Here is a 21,339-nt window from a genome sequence, read left to right as displayed (position 1 = left end):
GTCCAAAACCTGCAAGTCATAATGTTAGCGCTGCCGTAATCACCTGAACTCATCATCACACCTGCTCATACCAATGCCCTGTGTCCTTCAAAGCAGTGCATGCTGGGATGCAGAGAGACATTGAGACTAAACACTTGTGACATGTGACATCACTTCCTGCTGATTAATGCCTGCCCTTTCTAACAGGAAGTGTTCTGCTCCAGTCTGCAGCTGTACGTGCTGAATGAGACAGTCCTGGGCGTGGTCAGAGGCAGGAAGTGGACCGATGTGGTTCAGGAGGCTTACCAGGACTTCCTGGGTCACATGACGCACCTGTCCAACCTCAGGTGCAACCCCACCGACCCCGAGGACCACCTGGGTTCGGCCTGCTATTGTGAGGTGCTTCCTGCATCGCTGTGACTCCTCCCCTTCAGAGCTTTCAGCTCCACCTGGATCAGTTCCAGCTGCAGGTGTCTGACCTGGACTGGTGGCTGGTGTCTGTGCTTAGCCAGGCCCCGGAGGACTGCGGGGAGCCGCTGTCCGCGGTAAAGGACTGCTCCAGTCTGATCCAGTTCAGTCCAGTCTGATCTGGTTCAGTCAGATGATGCTGACTGCTGGTGACCTTTGGATGAACTCTGCATTTGTCCTGGCCGCTGGACTCGGCAGGTAACAGCTGTGTCCTGTTCAGGTGTGCTGACTCAGGTGAGTCCCGGCTGGTCCAGCAGAGGTCTGAGGAGCTCATGGACCTTCTGTAGGACTTCAGAGACACCGTGAGGTCAGAGTGGAGCTGTGAGCTGGATTCAGGTGCCAAATTCATCCTCGCTGAGCTCGAGCTCGGCTGCAGCCTCAAGGTGAGTCAGACACAGAGCACGCACACCTGTCTGCTGGCCTCTGACTGGCTGGTACTGAAGCTGGGGTCTGAGGTCAGGTGTACCGGGGGGACCTCTCACCTCACCTGTGTGTACATGTGCAGGCGGTGCTGAGGTAACTGAGATAAAAGAGCAGAGACAGAGACATGAAGCTCCGCCCGCTCAACTCACAGAGCTCCAAAGCTCTGAAGCTGCAGGTGTAGGGGGGAAGTTCAAGTGACATGTGACTTGGTCCAATTTCAGGTGGTGCTTGGCATTCTGCAGGCGGAGCTTCCTCTGATCCAGGACCAGCTGAACCGCCTGAACCCGACCCTGTCAGAGCTGGAGAGGAACACCTGGAGCATCACAGGTGACACATATCACATGATATCATAGGCACAAAAACATGGTGGAGCGGGTCCATTATTACACCTGTGTGTGTGTCCAGGTGTGCAGCTGCAGGTAGAGCTGGTGTTGGACCTCCACTCTAGTGTGATGGAGGCCAGAGACAACATGGAAGCCATCGCACACCTCACACAGGTAAGCTTCAACCCTCAGCCTAGACTCTGCCATCATTTCACCTGTACTCAGGTGTGTGTCTTTACAGGGGTGGGCGGAGCTTCACTTGCTGTAGCGCTCACGTGACTCACTGTTGGAGGGCAGAGCTTCAAAGGAGACCTGCAGACGCATCGAAGAGGAGGGACAAGAGCTGCTCAGGTTAACTCAGGTAACACAGCACCTGTAGGAGGTGCTTTAGGTCCAGCTTCTGAAGCACCTTTGTTACCTGTCCCCAGGTGAACAGGAGTCTGTACAGAGCAGACCAAGTGCTTGGACTATGTCAACGGCTGCGTGCAGGACGGGCTGTTCCAGCTGCTGCACTGAGCGCTGCGCTTCCTGTCTGACGGCACAAACCCACAGGTAGACTCACCTGGTGGCACTGGGGCTACATTGTTTGAAGTCAGTCTGCAGCTACAGGAAACAGGAAGTGTATTTGAAGGGTCAGGGGGCGGCGGCCTGTCGCACCTCATGAGCACCATCATCAGCGATGTTTACGTCGCAGCAAGTCTGCCGCTCAGGATATCTGTGAGTTGCAATGGCAACTACCAGGTGACCTGATATCGCTCTTGCATGCACACCTGTTCTCTCACTCATCTCTCCCTTTCTGTCCGGCTCACCTGTACGTGCCTCTGCAGGTGTCTCTGCGGCAAAATCCAGAGTGTGTCTCTGTGCTGGAACAGGAGTTGATCGTGTGACACAGGTGAAAGAAGAGGCGGAGCTTCTGAGGGTGGGGCTCAACACATATTCTCAGCTATGGTGGAGCGACAGAAGGTTGGTGTTTCAGGAGTTCCTTACATACGGCTGACAGCTGTGACTCCGCCCACCCTGAAGGACTTCCAGAGAGAGGCAAAGGCTCACCTGTCCAGACCTGTTCATTGGCCAGCTGTACAGCCGTGCGTGTCTGTTTCAGGTCGAGGCACTGGACAGACTCAGCATACAGGTGAGTCACCTGGAGACTCTCTGCTGTCCTTCATCCGCTCACAGGAAGTGAACCCGATTCATTATGAAGCGCCACGTCACACTCGGCGTCCAGTGATGTCACTGACAAACACCTGTGGCAGGTGTGACTGAAGCAGAACACGCCCACTAACAGACTAGTCGGCCTGTCAAACCTTTCAAAGTAAAAGCCTGGTCTGTGTGTTTGGTGGCAGTCTGCAGCAGGCAGCTGAGCGAAGGTTCCTCGTCTTCCTCGCCCCTCCCCCACACAGAGACCGTCCTGCTACAGCCCAACATCTGGCTGCACAGCTGGAGGTGAGCTTGTTTGTATCCATCACGTAAACAATCTACAGAAAGTCATTCAGGAAAAGAAGAAAGAGCCTCCATCAGCTCGTATTGATCGGGTGACATCACTGTTATTGATATCTGATTAGTTATCCTGTAAACTGTAGAGGTCATGTGATCAGCTGTATCCATGGCGTGTTTGTGTGTTTCAGTGTTGATGCCCACACTTGGCCTTCCAGAACTCCACCTGCAGACCTCCTGCCTGCTTACCTGTGCAGGTGTTTGATGTCAAAATATCAAACAAATGATCAAAATAAAAGCCCCGTGATCATCTGTGTGCGGGTCGGTGACGAAGGTAAATGTTGAAGCTCGGGCTGAACAGGCGCTGGTCAGGTACGATCTCACCTGTGTGTGCAGTGCACAGGTGAGCGAGCGCAAGCATAGATTTGAACTCTGACCTCTGAAGCTGTGGCACCAGTGTCGGGGTCACAGCCGCAGCTGTTTCACAGATAGGAGAGTGTGATAAGGAGAAAGTTCAGGCCACTGAATAACTCGTTTGGACCAGAGTACCAGGATCATCATCTTTGATGTTTATTTTTGAGGTCCCGTTCAGGCTGTGGACGTCTGTGGCTTTCAAACCTCCATCTTTACCATCTTTGATCAAGCAGCCGTTTTTCATGCAATGAGGCTGAAGCGTTTGTCTGGAATGGCAGCATGTCAGGAAGATACATCTGGATAAACTTTCCATATTTGTTGGATAAATTCTGCCCACCATGGATCGATCTCTTTGAAGCCATGAGTTCAGTTTGTTCTCCACGTCAACGACTGATTTTGTTTTTGGTCCTTTGTGAGATTCCCAAATATCTCATTTTGGAGTTAACAGGAATGTTACAAACATCTGTTTCTGCTGCATCAGGTACAGCAAGGACTTCACATTCTCTAACGTTTAATGTTAAACCAGATGATATAATAGTAATGTTAATAGTACTAATGACAATAGTAGTAGTGCAGATGCCTGAGACAGCAATTTTTCAATAGTTAGTGGATCTTGGAGTTTATCTTTTAAAATATTGCTGTGTCATCCGTTGACTTATCATAATATCTGTGGCTAAAACATTAAATGTTTTTATGTCATTGAACTTTTGAAGATGAATCGCCAACATCTTGGTGACCAATATGAATCCATATGGAGAGATTCCAACATTAGCTTTAAAGCTAGGGTTGGTACCATCGGGTACAACAACACAACTGCTAATAATGTGGTACAAACACAAATCACGTTTCTGAATTTAACTCCAAAAGTGTTCAAGGACTTTATCAAGGCTGAGTCGAAGGCTTTGTAACAATCCATCGTCTTTATCAGCTTCCTGTATCCAGCACTGCTCTGTCACTGTGAACCGATCCTCCTGTGAAGAGACCTGACTGCGTTTCTGAAACGAGACATGACAGAGCTATCTAAAGACGAGCAGTGAAGACATTCGGAGTTTCTTAGTCTCCTCGTTGGGCTTTGGAATTGAGGCGATAAGTCCGGGTCTCATTGTGGGCAGCAGCGTGGAAGTCTGAAACATTCTTACCGATACTCGATGTAAAAGGCCGTCGATGTGTTCCCAGAAACGTTTGTAGAAATCTCCTGTGAGGCCGTCCAGCCTGGGCTCTGTTAGAAGGACGTCCAATCGCTGCATCAGCTTCTGTGGTGGTTATTTGATCATCACACGTGTCTCTGAAGTCTACTGTAGGAACACGAAGGAATCAGTCGAGAATCTCGAGCTGCGCAGGTGGCGTTGCTACACCACCAACCATCAGCTGTTTGAACCTGTGCACAGGACCACATTGTTCTCCTCCTCTTAACTCCAGACCCGAGATCTGTAACTCATCTAGTTTCATACTGTCTGTCATTGTGAGTGGGCTCGGGTTTATTACAACAATCGTTTATATTTTAGAAACGTGCGTCTTCACTTCTGTTATTTCTTCACTTACTGATCTCTGATTGAAGTTTTTGACAGTAAATTCAAACTGGAGCTGAATTTCTAATATTTGCTTGTAGGTTTGATAATGACCTGATAACCTGATGGTCAGTCTTCCTGCTCCTAACTTTGGGCCACACTGTGCACCTCTCCGTCTTCTTCGACATGTTGTATTTGAGGAGTTCGTGCCGCTGATGTGACGTCGGCGACTTTGACAGTTTTGAGGTTTCGCCGTCGTCTCCTCGTGACTTTGGTTCAAGTCGTCAGGATCTGGATTTACAGAGCCGTGACCTGTGAACATGTCAAAGCAGCAGCTCCGACCAATCACATTATAGAAAAGGTCTGAGGTCGTCACATGACTTCTTTCATTCTGAGCATTTTGTATCCAACTTTATTTTGTAACATTACACACTTCCTGCTACACAGAGGGTCAAAGGTCAAACATAAGAGCCCATATAATAATCTTCACCCTGGAAATGGACTCCATTATCAGCTGATCCTGGATGGTTAGAGACTGCTTAGCAACCACCTGTCGCTAAGGAAAAATCTGTATTCCCCAACGCTGACGCCAACCAGCCATGTGACTGCAGCAGCTCCACCCTCAGAATCACCTGTATAGGTGTGACACACACACTCAGACACCACGGGATAAATTAAAGGTTTAATAGATTTTCTCCAAAAGCTGAAACTTTCTCTCTCTCTCTCTCTCACTCACTCACACACACACACACACACACACACACACACAGGTGAGGCAGACAGGTGTGTCTGTGCCTCCCACAGAAATCAAAGAGGCACGCTGATGATGAAGATAAACGTGTGATCTAATGATAAGAGTCTCTGTCCTCACGACGTCTCCATGGCAACAGAAACAAACACTAACTGCAGGTAGCGTCTCATACCCCCCGCCGGCCCATGGGAGGCTAGCGACGGTAGACGCCAAAGGCCACCAGGCTGAGGAGGATGGTGACCCCGACCAGCGAGGCGGTGGCGGGGGCGGTGAAGAACTGGCGGTACTGGATCTGACAGTACCACAGCACGGACAGCATGAGCACGAGCAGTGGGACCATCAGGCTGCCCACGTTCAGCGCCACGCGCACCTGGTCTCCCGCCCGCTGGCCCCCCGCCGCCCCCCGCGCTGCGTGCTGCGAGATGTGGCAATGCAGCACGCAGTTATGAGCGAGGTTCAGCGAGGCGAGTGTCTGCGCGTCGTCTTGCAGCAGCTGGCCCTGATAGATGAGACGCACCTGATGCTCCTGCCCCGCAAAGTAGGTCCTGCAGGGTCAGAGGTCAGAGGTCAGCAAACGGGTCCAAAAGCACAGCCAGGAGGAGGAGCTTCAGGTTTACCGAAACTCCTCTACTATGCAGTATTACATGCAGTACTCGTACCTCTTGATGTACCCGACGGTGTCCTGCGGTTGGACCTGCGCCATCCTCTCCGTGTCGTTGAGGAACTTGAGTCTGACCACCATATTCCGCTGAGACGCTGCGCCCTCCCCGTCTCCTCCTCTGCGCCTCACCCCGTCCCCTCCCACCTGTCCATCCTCTAGTGTGGGGGGAGCCTCTGTCAGGAAGCTGTCGTTCACAGAGGAGGAAGGTGAGGACGAGGACATGGAGAACGTGGAGGTTGAGGATGGTGGGTAGGGGGACGAGGATGAGGAGGCGGCGGTGGATGAAAAGGGCGTGTCCTGCTGGGCTTGCCCAGGCCTCTGTAAAGGGGAGGAGCCTGTGAACAGGTGTTCAGGGGGCTCGGATGTGCGGGTGGAGATCCAGGCGAGCAGCAGCACCGTTAGCAGCAGCAGAGCGGCGAACAGCAGCGTCACCTCATCACCGACACCTTCGATCAGCGCCATCGCCGCCAAGGTCAGCACAGCTCACACACCTGTAGGGAGAGGGCGGAGCTTAGCTTCAGGTATATACACACACTTCTTGTTTACCTGAGAACCCCTCACTTGTCCTTTCACTCCAGCATGACTGAAGCTTTTTAAGAACTAGGGAAAGAAAGAAAAAAAAACCTTTAGGGGCAGGTGTCCCACAGCTCCAATGTCACACGACAGTATCGCAGTACTGTGTGGTGATACATACAATACTGTGAGAGTACTACGAGCAGGTGAGCTCCTCTCTCAGGTCGACAGAGTTACTTCCTAACTCAAAGCGAGCTGACGGCTCAGACACACGAGCGAAACCAACGTCTGAACATCTGCAGGACATCTGCAGGACACCTGCAGCTGATCACCTGTAACCTGATAAAATCCCAGCAAACGTCAAAGTTCCGCCTCTACATTACACCTGCGCCCAGTTTAGTCCAATCAGAGCAAGCATCCTGTCCCCCCACTACACATACCACAGGGTGACCTCTGGGACTTTATCTTGGGGAAACACACTCAGAGGAAAAGCTCCCCTGACGGTTCGCACGTCACTTCCTGCATGGCTGTCCAACCAGTGGAATGAAAAGCCATTACACAACGCTAACTTCCGGTTTCCTGTGTGCCGTCAGCAGGTATCGATCCATGATTGATCCAGTTGTTAATCAAGTGTATTTTTGACGCTCTCTGCTCAGGTATTTGCTCACCTATCTCCGCGGCCTTGTTACGGCACCAGTTGTTGGTTGCGTTTCACCGGAAGATCCGGGCATTTGAGCCACCCGGGCGCACCTGAATCAGCTCCGCTAAAGTCCGAGCTAACAGCTAACCGCTACGCTAAGATACGCGCTAACAACTCGCGCTCCCAGGGAGCCACTGACCCATAGTCTGAGTCTCCGCAGAGACGCGAGGAGTCGACGGTCACTCACGTTCAGTCCAGGAGCTTCATGTCCTCCCCGTTAGCCTGCAGGCTAACAGCCGCATCACTTCCTGCTGCCGCTTCTTCTTCTACTGCTGTGCTCCGCGGCGGACCCAGCGGATCCTTCTTCTTCTTTATATTGTTTATTGGCAGTTGGCAAATAGCAAAATGGTACATTACCGCCACCAACTGGTGTGGAGTGTGAACTGAATGTCAAAAATGAATCAAATCCTCCCAGACAAACGAGTCTGCCTTAAAAAACAAAATATGACCTGATAACTTCGCCAGTTCTTATATCAACCAAGTCCAGTTTCAATTTCATCTCACCGAGCATATTTCTGACAATGCACTAAAACATGTTCTATTGTTTCTTCTTCTCTGGTGCAGTCACGCTCCCCTGTGCAGTGTTTTCTCATTAAAAACAACGTGCTGTTCAAACCAGCATGCCCAAATCTAAGTCAGGATATAACCGTCTCCTCTCTCCTGTTTTCCTTTGGTTTTGTAAAACCATCACCCTCCAGTGGAGGCTGCGCATGCATATTTCTGTTGGTCGCGATTATCCTTATGACGTAACCAGAAGAAAGAAACAACCAGTGTAACAGTTTCAAACGGTACAGAACAAAAAGCAAAGAAGAAGAAACAAGTTCGAGATCAGATCCGAATAAAGTTTTTAATAAATGAAACAAAACAAAAAGTGACCAAAATAAGCTTCCGAACGACAGCTGACACACAGGAAGTCTGACTGGTGCTCAACTGAGCTCGCAGCCAGATTATCCAATCAGCATCACCTGCGTGACGCTGCTGTGTGACAGGCTCAGGTACTAAGAAGGAACCCTGACCATGACCTGCTGCCACATTTCAAAATAAGAGCATGATGCTGTTGGTGATTAAGCTTTAGGAGTGCCTGTGTGTCTGTGTGAGAGAGAAGACAAGTAGATTTAACAGCAAGAGGTTCACTTCACCCACAGAAACATGTTCAAACACACTAAATACAAACATATATTAAGATGCATGAATACAATACACTAATTTTATTTACAGTCACTTTATTAGGTGCATCTGTTCAACTCAGATATCTCCCCAGCCAATCACAGGGTAGCAGGATTATGAAGGGTGATGAAGAGGAGCCGCTGAGGTTCAAATGAAGCATCAGAATGATGATTTAGGAGACCGGTGTTTCCGGGCCCCAGGGAGCAGACGAAGCAGCTGTGAGGAGGAGGTGTACCTAATAAAGTGGCTGTGAGTGTAAATTCTGCACAAAGTCCTGTGAAATATGTGAGTTTCAACTTTGTGGGTCCGCTCAATCAACCAGTTGATCGGTCAGTGAGCCGATCGATCAGTCTGCAGTGTTTCCTCTTGAGGATGTTGAGGCTCTGACAGCTGCAGACACCTGATCAGCTGATTGGTGGCTCATCCTGGGGTGTCCACGTGCACAGCCTGACCCTTCAAAGTTAGAGAGGCTGCTGCACGCGCTGTTAGTCAGGATGACGTCATTACCCCAACACTGTCGCTTTAACGTGCTGAACATCCGGGCCAGCAGTGGCGCTCAGGGGCCACTGGCTGTGTTTGTGAGGGCTCCACAGTCCACCAGAACCCGGACCCCAGCTCAGACCTCTGAGAGTCCCACAGGTGAGGCCCAGTGCACCTGTCCTCACCTCAGGTGGCAGGGTCCTCCGAGTTTACTCCAGAATTAAAGTCACAAGAACTCAAAATAAAGGCTGTTTTTATTCTAAATAAAAAAAGTTTATTAGGACAAACAGCAGAACCACCTCACCCCACCTGCGGCAGGTGCGGATTCAGATGATGACCTCACTGATCACGGGGACTCGGCTGCTCTTAGCGGGCTCCTCTGCCGCCTCTCAACCCGCGATCAGCACCGCGCCGGGCTGTGGAGGGAGCCCCGAGCTGCTGGCAGCACCGACGGTTTCCTCTCGGAGCATCCGCTGTGCTCCGCGGGCCCCCGGCCGCATCTCTGCCGGGGCCAGCCGGCGGTCTCCGGGCCTCCCACCGGTTCAGCATCTGGACCCGGAGAGGGCTCGGACCACGCAGTCGCAGTTGGGTTTGAGTGAAAACGGCGTAAATGTAAAATAGCGTCCGTTAAAGAGTGCGTGTGCTGCGGCTCCGCGGGGCTGGCTGCCGCTGTGGCCGCTGTCTCTGGTTTCATCCTCCGCCTTTGTCCTCATGTTTTCCCCCGGAGTTCCTCCCCCTGCGGCGCTGGGCGGAGTTTCATACCGGACTAGACGCTCCTTTTGTCGGATTCGTTTCGACCTGACTCCCCGGGGTTTACGGCTGAAAAAAACACACTTCCACGGTTCCGAAAGCAGCCGAACCGGCACGGTGCCGTGCAGAATCACCCCGGCTTTCTGTCCGAACCAGCAGGTAAGCGCCAGGTTCCGATTTTAAACGCATTTCTGGGTTTTTCTGCTCGCTCGTCCCCGAGTCGCCACAACATTCATGGCGGCTTTGCAGCGGAGGCTTGTGGGGCAGCTGCAGCCCGTCCCGCCCGCACAAAGCTCCGGTTCTGCGGGTAAAGGGTTCGGCGGTTCGGGGGTTCTGGTGCTCTTGCACCGCGGGTAGACTCGAGCTCGACCTTTTTACGTGTCATCATTTTGTCGGATTAAAGCCGTTAAACGCTCCACGTGTGCCGTCCGGAGACTTTAGCTCGGGTCTTTTATCCGGTTTCATCCGGTTTGTTCCGGTTTGGTCTCCGCGTCGCTCAGACAGGTTTCACCGGGAAACCTTCGCGCTCGGTTCGGCGGTTCGTGGCAGCGGAAGCTACGTGCTGACTCCTGCCGGAGGATGGACGCCATTACCGGGCAGCTAGACGCTGGCGGTCCGGAGAGCTTACCGGGCCGAGCCCAGCTCCCCGGCCGTCCGGACCCAGAACCCGGGGACCGTCTGCAGAATGGCACCGGTGTGTGTGAGAGATCAGCTCCTGTCTGAGAATCGATCATCAGCAATGTCACCAAACACACACTGTTTCCGGTTACCTCTGTGGTTACACTGGTGTGGGTCACGTGAGTTTAATGCTCAGCCAGGTGAGGACAGTTGAGGTGCACGTCAGTCTGAGGTCATTCAAACGATGCCTGTGGTGCACACAGGTGGGCACCCTCACAGTGAAGCTGCTGCAGGTGAAACATTCTGATTGGCTATTCTGTGCCCTGTAGCTGGTGCTGTGACTGTGAGTGGGTGTGCACTCCGATCACACCTGTGCAGGCAGCTGCAGACCCCTCAGTCATCATTTTTTGTCCAGTGGCGAAGGATCAGAATCCGCCATGGCGCCACAGATGTGTGAACTCCGAAGAGCAGCTGCATCTTTGGAAGAATCAGACTACAGGTGATGGTGCCCAGGTGTGGGGGCGTGGCTTCATACACAGACCTTAAAGTGTGCATTGACGTTTTTATCACTCAGGGTGGCGCTCTGGAGCCTTTCTGCATGCCACACCTGGAGGACTCTTAAACACAGTGTCCTCACTGCGTGTGCAGAATCTCGTTTCTGGGCACGCTCAGATTGATTTCTGTAAATGAAAAGAAGCCTTCAGGAAGTTCGCATACTGTTGGGCCGCCATGGTGTGAGCTGCAAGCTGATTGGGCAGTGAGAAGATGAAGGTGTGAAAGTGTGGTGGCGGCCAGCTGTCATCCTCTATAAATACACCTGGTACATTCTATACAGTAACAGGTGATGTCACTGACCTTCAACGTGTTAGCCTACAGCGGGGCAGCAGGGATCAGGTGACGTGTCAGGTGATCAGGCGACATATTCTGCTCAGTGACTCACGCTCCACTTACTTCTAGCCGTGTCACAGGCGAGTGACTCCCCCCCCAAAAGCCCGCCTCCTCTGAGCTACAGAGAGCCAAACGTGTGAAAACGCTGCGCAGGTCAGCAGGGGGCGCCGTAAAAACACGGTCACATTAAATCCAGCCCCCTTTGCTCCTGCAGCCTTTCTCACCTGACACTGATTTAAAACACCCGCATTGGTCCTTTAGTGATTTAGGACAGGGCGTCCTCTGTCACGGCGCCCGTTTCAGACGACGCCTCTTGCAGTCGGGCTGGTTTCGCTCGGCTAAAGGATGAGCTCGAGAGCGTCCCCTGTGGAGCCAGAACAGGGCATTGGATCAGGTGTTGTTGGCCTCGGCGCTGCCCCACACCGGCAGAAACAGGAAGTACACAAGCTGAGCCGTACTGATGGTCACGTGAGCACTTCCTGCCGCAGTAAACCTGTTTGATTTTGTGTTTCAGAGGGAGGGGCGGAGCCTCCTCCGTCGGTCACTGCAGGATGAACGGCAGCAGCAGCGTCTCCACGGCTCAGAGCGCCAGGGTCAAGACTGAACCAGGTAAGCCGACCTGCTGTTAGCGCTGTCAGGTGTTCAGGTACTCGCCTGTCAGTTCATGTAGGCCCGCGGGAACTCTGCTAAAGCAGCGTCCACACAGGAAGTTGATGACACTTGGAATGAGCGTGTAAGTGCTTCCAGTGAGCGTTCAGATGTGACGGGGGGCAGACTGTCGGTTTGCCTGAAGCTGCGTGTTTGCAGCGTTACACCCGTGTGCACCTTCGTCCTCACAGACGACCATTGTGGCGATTTTTGTGAAAACGTACGAACGTGTTTTTCTGTGACGTTCGGCCGTGGGGCACGCGCCCTCGCCGGCCCTGCCCTGACCGCTGTCTCCCTGCTCAGATGACTGGAGTAAGGAGGACTGTCTGACTCTGCTGGAGAGGATTCGCACCGTGTTGCCTGACGGAGACGCCATGAAGTACAAAACCACCGAGTCGCACTTTGATTGGGAGAAAGTTTGTTTTGGCGGCTTCACCGGCGAGATGTGTCGCCAGAAGTGGCAGAAAGTCTCGTCTGAGGTACGCTGGCCAAAGACCACGCCTCTGAGCCATCGCTGTGTTGATTTAAAGCTTTTCGGTTTTGACGGTTCAACTGACCTGAGTCTGTGTTTCAGGTCAGGAAGTACCGAACAATGACGGAGCTCATCGTGGACGCCATCGAGTTCGTGAAGAACCCGTATAAAGGCAAGAAACTGAAGGTGAGGCCTTCTGGAGCCAGAACCTGCTGGGACATGTGCTGGTTCACCTGTGACCTTTGACCTCTCTCGTGTGCAGACTCACCCAGATTTCCCAAAGAAGCCTCTGACGCCATACTTTCGCTTCTTTATGGAGAAACGAGCCAAATACGCCAAAATCCATCCAGAGATGAGCAACCTGGACCTCACCAAGATCCTGTCCAAGAAGTACAAGGAGCTGCCCGACAAGAAGAAGGTGCGCTCAGCAGCACAACCCGAGGTCGCAGTTGTGTCCGTGTTCGAGTCCCGAAAAACCAAACACATGTTTGTTTGTCCTTCCGCAGCAAAAGTACATCACAGAGTTCCAGCGTGAGAAAGAAGACTTCGAGAAGAACATGGCTCGATTCAAGTGAGTTCTACTTCCTGTTACATGTAGCAGTGTTGGTCACGGTGTTGGTGCACACATGGCTAATGTCAGCTGATCGCAGGGAGGAGCACCCCGAGCTGATCGAGGAGAGGAAGAAGTCGGACCTGCCGGAGAAACCCAAAACCCCCCAACAACTGTGGTACAACCACGAGAAGAAGACCTACATGAAGCTGCACCCTGAGGTACGCGCTCAGCACACACATGCATGTCTTTGTGCCGCCGGTGCAGCCGCAGCAGCTCTGCACCGGTCCAATCGGAGGGCTCGACCGCTCCGCGCAAACCACCGCGCAGCAGGTAAAACAAGCAAACGTGTTCCTAAAGGAGATGTCGTTGGGCCGTATGTGAAACAGACCAAACGCACAGACTTTTAGATGGGCGGAGCGACAGAATTGTGCACGCGTTATGTTTGGAGGGAATATTCGACCTCCTTTAGTTCCAGTGTGAATATAGACACTGTTTGATCATCCTTGGGTCGAGTGTGCAAAGATAAACACCGAGTGGACAAAGCAGCCACTGAGACCAGCGTGGCCGTTTGAAATCACATGTTAGTCTTTTCTGAGCTCGGAGCAAACGAGTCGCCGCCGTTCAAACGGCGCTATGATTGTTTGCGTTGACTGCTTCTCTTAGCTTCACAGACCGGTGCACATAAACACATCGCTGTTGTAAAAACAACCGGTGAAAGGCTCCGCCCATCGGCGATGGTCGATATAGTCAACCTTAGGTAACACGTCCAACCCGCACGTCCATGAATGAAGTTTTGTGTGATGATGAGAAAAGGGCGCATGAAGCCAGGCAGGTGCAGAGACGTGCGGCGTCCTGCCGCTCCGCGCGCATCGGCTGGTTCGGTCCCAACAGGAAGGTGAGTCATCACCATGGAAACGTCTCATGACGGCTGAAACCATCACGTGCTCCTCTCAAGGGTTCAGACAGACGAGTTCTCCGAGAGTCTTCTAGAGGTGGCCCAGCCAATCAGCTGAGCCGAATCCACCTGAAACTATGGAAAGAAGAAAAGGTCAGAGTTCATAGACGGGCCAGAATCACGCCTGCCGTGTAGGCAGCTCCTTTGTCCCCGCAGGAGGCGTCCTGCTCGTGATCATACAAAACTTCATTTCGGCTCCTCGGTGCTCTGATTTCACGTGTTGTCATGGCGTCTGCGGAGAGTTTCACGGCGGTAGCTCGTAGACCTGCTGCCGGTTCGAGGCCCGGAGCGTTGTCAGGACCCGTCTCTGCATCCTCACGACTGTGTTTCTGTTTCAGGTGAGTCAAAAGGAGCTGAAGGATGCTCTGAGGAGACAGTGGTCCCAGCTGTCCGACAAGAGGAGACTGAAGTGGATCAGCAAGGCGCTGGAGCTCCAAAAAGATTACGAGGTACCAGAGAGACGGGAAGCAGGCGCTTCGGCCTCAGCGTTTCACCTGAACCATCATCACGACACGAGTCCTGGAAGCGAGCCGACACCAGCTCCGGTGTTTGTAACAGCTTCTGGGACGTGTGGGCAATGTGATGATGATCTGGGCTGAAACCGAAAGTCTCACCGCCGGGTCTCACGACTGCACTTCCTGTTTTAGGACAGCATGAGGGTGTACCTGGAAGCTCATCCAGACGTGAACTCGGACGATCACGTGCGCTCCGTCCTCACCAAAGCCGAGAGACAGCTGAAAGACAAGTTCGACGGGCGGCCGACCAAACCTCCCCCGTGAGTCTGCGCTGACATGTTCACGCTAACCCTGCCGCAGCTACGGCCGAGAGGTCGCGTCCCTCAGAAGTTCACATGTCCAACTTTCTCATTTTTAAAGCTTTGACAAAAGACGACATTTATTATTTTATTCAGATGATTCAGGCTGAGATCAAAGGTTTCATTACTGTAAGATAAGATAAGACTTTATTGATCCCACGACGGGGAAATTTTTGCGTCACCTCAGCTCAGGTACAGATACATGAAGGAAATACAACAATACAAATAAGTACAATCAATGAAAAAAGTAAGATAATACACTACATACAATGGTAGCACACACAGTATGTGATTATGGATATGGTTGGAAATATGGAAGACATAAACTATATAGATTGACATAACTATTGTACCACTACTATTCCTGTTTATAGACATGTACACACACATACATACATATATACCTGCACATGTCCGTACACATGGAGGGTCCATTATGCATGAAGTGGTGACCGTGGATGTTCACAGTGTCCAGTGACTCATGACATCGTGATTGAGGAGTTATAGAGCCTAACTGCTGTTGGGATGAATGATCTGTAAAAGCGCTCCTTCCTGCAGCTTCCTGTGTTTCAGTCTCTGACTAAAGGAGCTGCTCAGCCCACTCACAGACTCATGCAGTGGGTGATGTGGGTTGTTCATGATGGATGTCAGCTTTACTAACATCCTCCCCTCACCAACCACCTCCACAGACTCCAGGGGGCATCCCAGCACGGAGCTAGACCTCCGCACCAGTTTGTCAATCCTGCTCCTGTCCCTGTCCGTGCATCCACTCCCCCAGCAGGCCACTGCATAGAAAAGGGCAGATGCTACCACAGTGTCATAGAATGTCCTTAACAGAGTCCTGCAGACTGCGAAGGACCTCGGTCTCCTCAGCAGGTGGAGTCGACTCTGGCCCTTCTTATACAGGACGTCTGTATTTGTTGTCCAGTCCAGTTTCTTGTTGAGGTGAACACCCAGGTACTTATAAGAGTCCACTATCTCAGTGTCTTTCCCTTGGATGTTCACCGGTGTTGTAGGGGGTGACTTCCTCCTGAAGTCTATGATCATCTCCTTTGTCTTGCCGGCGTTGATTTGGAGTACGTTGGTCTCACACCAGCCAACAAAGTCACTGATGACCCGCCTGTATTCCTGATCATTCCTGTCTGATACGCATCCAATGATGGCTGTATCATCTGAGAACTTCTGTAGATGGCAATCGTCCGAAGTCTGAAATGTGAAGGCTGAACAGGAAAGGTGAACCGTGCCCTGTGGCGCCCCCGTGATTACCACCTCGGACACACAGTCATGGAGCCTCACATACTGTGGTCTGTTGGTAAGGTAGTCGATGGTCCATGCAGGCAGCTGTTTGCCTACTCCGGCTCCCTCCAGCTTCCCTCTCAGTAGTAGAAGAAGAAAGCTCCTGTTTGCCGTTACAGTGAACAGCTGCAGCAAAGGAAGAGCGTTTGTTTGAATAAGTGAAATGTTCATCACAGCGTCCTCACAGGTGCGTCCTGTCCTCTCTCTTCTCTGATTGGTTCAGCTGTTATCTAGTCACAGTGCGCATCAGTCTCAGCTCACTTTCTGTGGCTCGCATCAAAAGCTGTGTAAACGCTACATGTTGGTCAGAGTGACGCCTTCTGTGTCTTATTATCTCACTCAGCACAATTTACAGTATAACCGATAAACCGGTTTTAGAAGTCAGGAGGTCAGGTGACGTCAGGTAACGTCACCTGACCTCCTGACGGCAGAGCGTGAGTGTAACATGATGTCGGCCCGCTGCAGCTGTAACAGCTGCACCTCTGGAAGGATTTCCACAGGTTTAGGAGTGTTTGTGGGAATTTGTGACCGTTCTTCCAGAAGAGCATCGTGAGGTCAGATGTCCTGTGCTGGAGGTCAGGACTCCGTGCATGAAACATAAAAGTGTGTCCGTGTGCTGAAGCGTGAACAATTCCTTTGACTGGACCTAAGGGGTGGAGCCTGACTCCGTCATCCTGGCAACCACCAATCCCAGACTTGCTGTACTGCGTGTTGTACCTGTGTTTCGCAGTAACGGGTACTCGCTGTACTGCGTGTTGTACCTGTGTTTCGCAGTAATGGGTACTCGCTGTACTGCGTGTTGTACCTGTGTTTCGCAGTAACGGGTACTCGCTGTACTGCGTGTTGTACCTGTGTTTCGCAGTAATGGGTACTCGCTGTACTGCGCTGAGCTGATGGTGAACATGAAGGACGTGCCGAGCACGGAGCGCATGGTGCTGTGCAGCAAACAGTGGAAGATGATGACGCAGAAGGAGAAGGACATGTTCCAGAAACGCTGCGAGCAGGTGAGCGACGGCACCGCTCTGACCTCCGACCTCTGACCTCTCTCTAACCTCAACTTTGTCTCCACAGAAAAAGAAGCAGTATGACATCGACCTGCAGCGCTTCCTGGAGGTAAGACCTCAGAGCGCCTTGAAGAGCGAGAGGAAACGCCCACAGACAGGACAGCGATGGGCGGGGCTGTATTTACACTTTCACCTTCATGGTTGGAATTAACGGGATGGGGCGGGGTCTAACTGTGACAGTGCAGGCTGATTGGCTAACTAGCTAGCTTTTAAAACTACTTGTTTCATACAACAGATGGTCCTCAATTCAATTCACTTTTATTTATACAGCAGTCGCCTCGAGGCGCTTTAATTTGTACAGTAGATCGTACAATAATAAGGCACGTTGTGATTGGCTGTCATGTTTGATCCTGTCCACTGAGGCTCCAGAGCTGCTGCTTAAACTACAGGAAACAGGAAGTAACCTCTGCTTCTTTCTCAGAGTCTTCCAGAGGAGGAACGTGACAGAGTCATGACTGAGGAGAAAATGGGTGGGGCCAAATTGGGTGCAGGCGTGGCCTCAAGCCCCCACAGAGCCAAGTCTCCATCAGTCAAGGTGCGCCTGGCTCTTCTTTTACTGCCTGTTTATTGGGCGCTCAGTCTGAACGGTGATGTAACCAACCTGCCGAGCCGGCGCCATCTGCAACATCACCAGAAACTGTCTGAACACATTTTTGTGTTCTTTAAATAGGAGCGGTGTCGGGAGGCGGAGTCTGAGCCGTGGGTCCCTGCTGGACCGCCAAAAGAAAGACGGGACGGGAAAAAGACGGCAGCAGCAAAGCTTCCAGAGACACCAAAGACGGCGGCGGAGATGTGGCAGCATAGCGTGATTGGCGACTACCTGGCTAAATACAGAGTAAGGAGCGCGTGCAGTAAATGGCAGGTAAAAACTCTCCGTACCGTCACTGAGTGTCATGTGACACAACCCACAGAGTGACCGCAGGAAGGCCCAGGCAGCGATGGACATGGCGTGGAACTCGATGGAGAAGAAGGAGAAGATTCTGTGGATCAAGAAGGCGGCAGAAGACCAGAAACGTTACGAGGTTCGGCGCTGATATCCGCCGCCAAACGGGAAGTTTTTTCTCCCCCTTTCTTTAGAGGAAAATGTATCCGAAGAAGAAACAAAGTAACGCACTGCTAACGTACCGCGTTAGAGAGGGGGCCATTTTGGGTAGGAGCGCGGGGGGTTCATGCTACTTTAGCTGTTAGCTCACGGTGTCTTCAATTCAATTCAGTTTTATTTATACAGCACCAAATGACAACAACAGTCTCCTCAGGGCGCTTCGGATTGGGTTGGCCCTACAATCAAAACCCAACAATCAGATGTTTGGTGTAATTACCGTGGGTTCCTCGCCACGGTAATTACACCCTCCTCCTCTCGTTGCCACTGGGACTACTGTTCCTCCTCCTGTACCTTCTAGCTCCCTGTCACTGGTTTCCAGTTGCAGTCAGTGCAGCTGCTAGCATGTCAACAACAGCTGCTTTTACATTCACATGACTCCTGTTTGGTTATGGCTCCACCCTCTTTGCTCCCCTAGTTAGTGCCCTTCTTTGTGTCTAGCTCCTCCCCCTGCTGTGTTTTGTTGTACTGACTAGAGATGGCACGATACCACTTTTTTATGTCCGATACCGATATACTTAAATTTGGATATCGGCCGATACCGATATGAATCCAATATAGTGTTTTTTAATATCTTGCTGCATTTTGTATGAGTTCATACTCAAGTTAAAAACAAACAAACTAAACAACACTGAAGCTATTCTGTTACACTTGTATGCAAAAAATGCACTGCAGCCAAAACATTTCATAGTTCAGCAAAACTGATCAATCTAATAAACTTAAACCTGCAGCATCCTCCCTACTCTGGTGTTTTAAAGAGTAAGCAACTGCAGCAACAGTGCAAACTCCCAGAAAAAAATAAATAAAAAAAGGGAACCCCCACCCCACCCTCCACCTCATGATGCTTAATCGACGTAATCAACTTTAATTTGATGCAGTGTGAAAAAAAAAATGCACAGAATTAAATTATTTTTCAAGAATAATTAAATAGATTCAACATCTTTCTTCTACAGGGTTAGGGTTACAGCTGCAGACTGCACAGATGGAAAAAGTACTATAGCTTACTAGGTTATATTAGACTTAACAGTTACTATATACAGTAATGGACTTCTATACATTTTACATCAGATTAAAACTTTGGTTGTAAGATTTGGATAATTATTTATTAAAAGCTCGACATTTTAAATGAGAATAAGAAAGAGAAGTATGTCTTTGTGCCCCCTTTTCCCTGTTAATGCCCTATCGGCCCCCCTGGCTAAACTTTGCTAGATCCGCCCCTGCACAGTTACAGCCGTCAGCTGTAGAAAAAGATCCTGGAGTAGAAAGTAATATTAAATACATTCTAACAACAGCTGATCAAGCTTAAACGTGCTGCTGTTGTTCAGCCGCTGGTTTCCTCTTTCTGGCTCAAAGTGGGCCAAAAACAAACAAGAGGCAGTCGCTCCATATCGGCTGTTAAACGTAACGCTGGAATGCTTTACAAACATTCAGAGATGAACTTGCACACTTGCTTTACTTCTCTCTGGGATCACTTCCTCAGAGATGAAATGCTGGTTTGGTAGCGAGGCTACAAATACACACAGCCGCTCTATCATGTGATGCACACTGCTCTGACGTGCTACAGTTATGAGCCGAGTTACTCCGTGTCGCAAGTTTTGTGAGGTGCTTTTGTGATATTTAATGGGTCGATTACATTTTTTATTTCTCTCCGATATCCGATCCAGTAATTTACGTCAGTATCTAACCGATACCGATACGTAATATCGGATCGGTCCATCTCTAGTACTGACTGTGGGTGTCCTGCAGAGGGAGCTGTTGGAGATGAGGACTCCAGCGGGGGGTCAGCGGAAGCCCAAGTTTGACGGCGAGCCGAAGAAGCCTCCAGTGTGAGTCTGTGCCCCCGATTCAAAAACCTTTATTGAAACATTGGCGGTCAGCCGCGTTGTCACGGTCGCCTCGCTCTGTGCACTGCTGTCTCTGTCCAATAGGAGCGGCTACCAGATGTTCTCCCAGGAGCTGCTGACCAATGGCGAGCTGAACCACTTCAGCCTGAAGGAGCGGATGGTGGAGATCGGGAAACGCTGGCAGAAGCTGAGCCAGAGCCAGAAGGACAAGTACAAGAAGCTGGTAGAGGAGCAGCAGGTGGAGTACAAGGCAGAGCTGGAGGCCTGGGTCAAGGTGAGGCACGATGACTCCGCCTCCGCTGACAAATGAATGAAATATTAGTAAAAGGTTTGTCGCCCCCTGCTGGTCGTTAACATGCCGTTTCCCTTCTCAGTCTCTGTCTCCTCAGGACCGCGCCGTCTACAAGGAGATCTCGTCTTCGGTGAGTCTCTCACGCCGCCTCACCTGTCCGTGCGTTACAGCGCTAACCTTTGTTTGTTTGTTTAGAAACGTCGCAGCACCGCCAAAGTTCGCAGCAGCCCCGCAGCTAAAGTCCGCGTGACTGCGAAGGGGAAGGCGGGAAGCTCAAGAGCTGCGACACCCGGAGTGGCGGTGAGCAAGAGGGCGATGGCGTACCGAGCCAAGGTAACGACAGCTACTTAGTCAGAAAGGCTGGGGGCCGGGCTAAATTTCATGTGCCGTTTGTGGTGGTGAACAGGGTCTGTCCATATCCCAGCAGGACATGTCTGACTCGGATGAGGAAGAGGAGAAGAGCGAGTCATCGGACTCTGACGAAGACGACGAGACGTCAGGAAGCACAGACAGCGATGACGATGAGGTCAGTCACGTGTTCATGGAGACACGAGTGAAGGCTGACTGACCACGGTGTTCATCACCAGTCCAGCAGAGACAATATCCTGTTTTATTTGAAAGTACATTTTTATATAAATATTGATAAATGACCTTGTGGGCGGGGCCCTTTTCATCCGTCCGTCCCTTCATGTGTTGCAGGATATAGAACTTCCTGTTTTGTGACCACTTCCTGTTCTTTCTCAGAACGACGATGAGGAAGACGAGGACGATGAAGACCAGAGCTCCTCTGAGGAATCCAGTGACTCCGACACAGACTAGCTCCACCCTTTCCTCCTCATTGGAGAGGACAGGCTGTGCAGGCCACACCTCCTCACAGACCAATCATCCTGGCAGACCAATGAGAGGATGTTATGCGGCACCGGCCCCTCCCGCCTTCCTCTGAAGAGGGCGGAGCCTTTTGTTACTCGTGTTTGTTTTTTATCGAGTGTGTGTTGGTTTTTAGCAGATGGGCGGAGCAAAGCTCAGGTGGGCTCTCAAGTGTCCTTTTCACAAAATGGTGAAGGCAGGGCAGGGGGCGGGGTTTGTACAGTTTGGCAGGTGGGGGCGCAATGAGCAGCAGTTCAGGGTTCAGCCGCCCACCTCAAATTATTAATAAATGCACTTTTTTCTCATCTCTGGTGTCGTTTTGTCATGTGACCACATGATGACCTTTGACCCCGTCAGT

At 51.3% G+C, this 21,339-nt stretch overlaps 2 protein-coding genes and 1 long non-coding RNA gene across 6 annotated transcripts; 2 read left to right on the top strand and 1 right to left on the bottom strand.

The window, feature by feature from the left end:
* The first annotated feature begins 688 nt into the window (after nucleotides 1–688).
* LOC143413760 (uncharacterized) lies at nucleotides 689–3,761 on the top strand. 2 transcript variants are annotated; one of them, XR_013094373.1, is made up of 6 exons: nucleotides 689–830; nucleotides 1,092–1,197; nucleotides 1,276–1,367; nucleotides 1,435–1,934; nucleotides 2,021–2,636; nucleotides 2,819–3,761. It is a non-coding gene; the product is annotated as an uncharacterized LOC143413760 (long non-coding RNA). The 2 variants fall into 2 exon arrangements; XR_013094374.1 differs by having other exon boundaries at nucleotides 1,435–1,910; nucleotides 2,021–3,761.
* Nucleotides 3,762–5,218: 1,457 nt separating this feature from the next.
* tmub1 (transmembrane and ubiquitin-like domain containing 1) lies at nucleotides 5,219–7,513 on the bottom strand. 3 transcript variants are annotated; one of them, XM_004572418.6, is made up of 3 exons: nucleotides 7,362–7,513; nucleotides 5,960–6,452; nucleotides 5,219–5,845 (listed from the first exon to the last, which is right to left on the bottom strand). In XM_004572418.6, the coding sequence occupies exons 2-3, from the start codon at nucleotides 6,421–6,423 to the stop codon at nucleotides 5,494–5,496; spliced, it is 816 nt and encodes a 271-aa protein (XP_004572475.1). In that variant the 5' UTR covers nucleotides 6,424–6,452; nucleotides 7,362–7,513; the 3' UTR covers nucleotides 5,219–5,493. The 3 variants fall into 3 exon arrangements, with proteins under 3 accessions (XP_004572475.1, XP_004572476.1, XP_076733313.1); XM_004572419.5 differs by having other exon boundaries at nucleotides 7,314–7,472; XM_076877198.1 differs by lacking the exon at nucleotides 7,362–7,513 and adding an exon at nucleotides 7,143–7,291.
* A 585-nt stretch (nucleotides 7,514–8,098) lies between these two features.
* Nucleotides 8,099–21,286, top strand: ubtfl (upstream binding transcription factor, like). The gene is made up of 20 exons (XM_024806118.2): nucleotides 8,099–8,590; nucleotides 11,592–11,686; nucleotides 12,029–12,204; nucleotides 12,300–12,383; nucleotides 12,460–12,615; nucleotides 12,704–12,768; nucleotides 12,848–12,968; nucleotides 14,044–14,154; nucleotides 14,353–14,480; nucleotides 16,678–16,819; nucleotides 16,887–16,928; nucleotides 17,301–17,414; nucleotides 17,550–17,714; nucleotides 17,791–17,901; nucleotides 19,725–19,804; nucleotides 19,907–20,096; nucleotides 20,197–20,244; nucleotides 20,310–20,447; nucleotides 20,539–20,640; nucleotides 20,859–21,286. Exons 1-20 carry the CDS (start codon nucleotides 8,493–8,495, stop codon nucleotides 20,931–20,933), a joined length of 2,241 nt encoding a protein of 746 aa, XP_024661886.2. The 5' UTR covers nucleotides 8,099–8,492; the 3' UTR covers nucleotides 20,934–21,286.
* Nucleotides 21,287–21,339: the final 53 nt, after the last annotated feature.

The sequence above is a fragment of the Maylandia zebra genome, linkage group LG18 (genome assembly GCF_041146795.1).
Source record: "Maylandia zebra isolate NMK-2024a linkage group LG18, Mzebra_GT3a, whole genome shotgun sequence".
Taxonomy (NCBI): Eukaryota; Metazoa; Chordata; class Actinopteri; order Cichliformes; family Cichlidae; genus Maylandia; species Maylandia zebra.
This window is presented reverse-complemented; position numbering and strand designations above follow the sequence as displayed.

Bases quoted from the DNA above. Each gene is read 5' to 3' on its own strand.
- ubtfl (XM_024806118.2), top strand. From the start codon at position 8,493: ATGAAGCATCAGAATGATGATTTAGGAGACCGGTGTTTCCGGGCCCCA. The intron at 14,481-16,677 runs GTGAGTCTGCGC...TGTGTTTCGCAG, and splicing joins CGGCCGACCAAACCTCCCCC to TAATGGGTACTCGCTGTACT. The intron at 17,415-17,549 runs GTGCGCCTGGCT...TTCTTTAAATAG, and splicing joins CCAAGTCTCCATCAGTCAAG to GAGCGGTGTCGGGAGGCGGA.
- tmub1 (XM_004572418.6), bottom strand. From the start codon at position 6,423: ATGGCGCTGATCGAAGGTGTCGGTGATGAGGTGACGCTGCTGTTCGCC. The intron at 5,846-5,959 runs GTACGAGTACTG...CTGACCCTGCAG, and splicing joins ACCGTCGGGTACATCAAGAG to GACCTACTTTGCGGGGCAGG.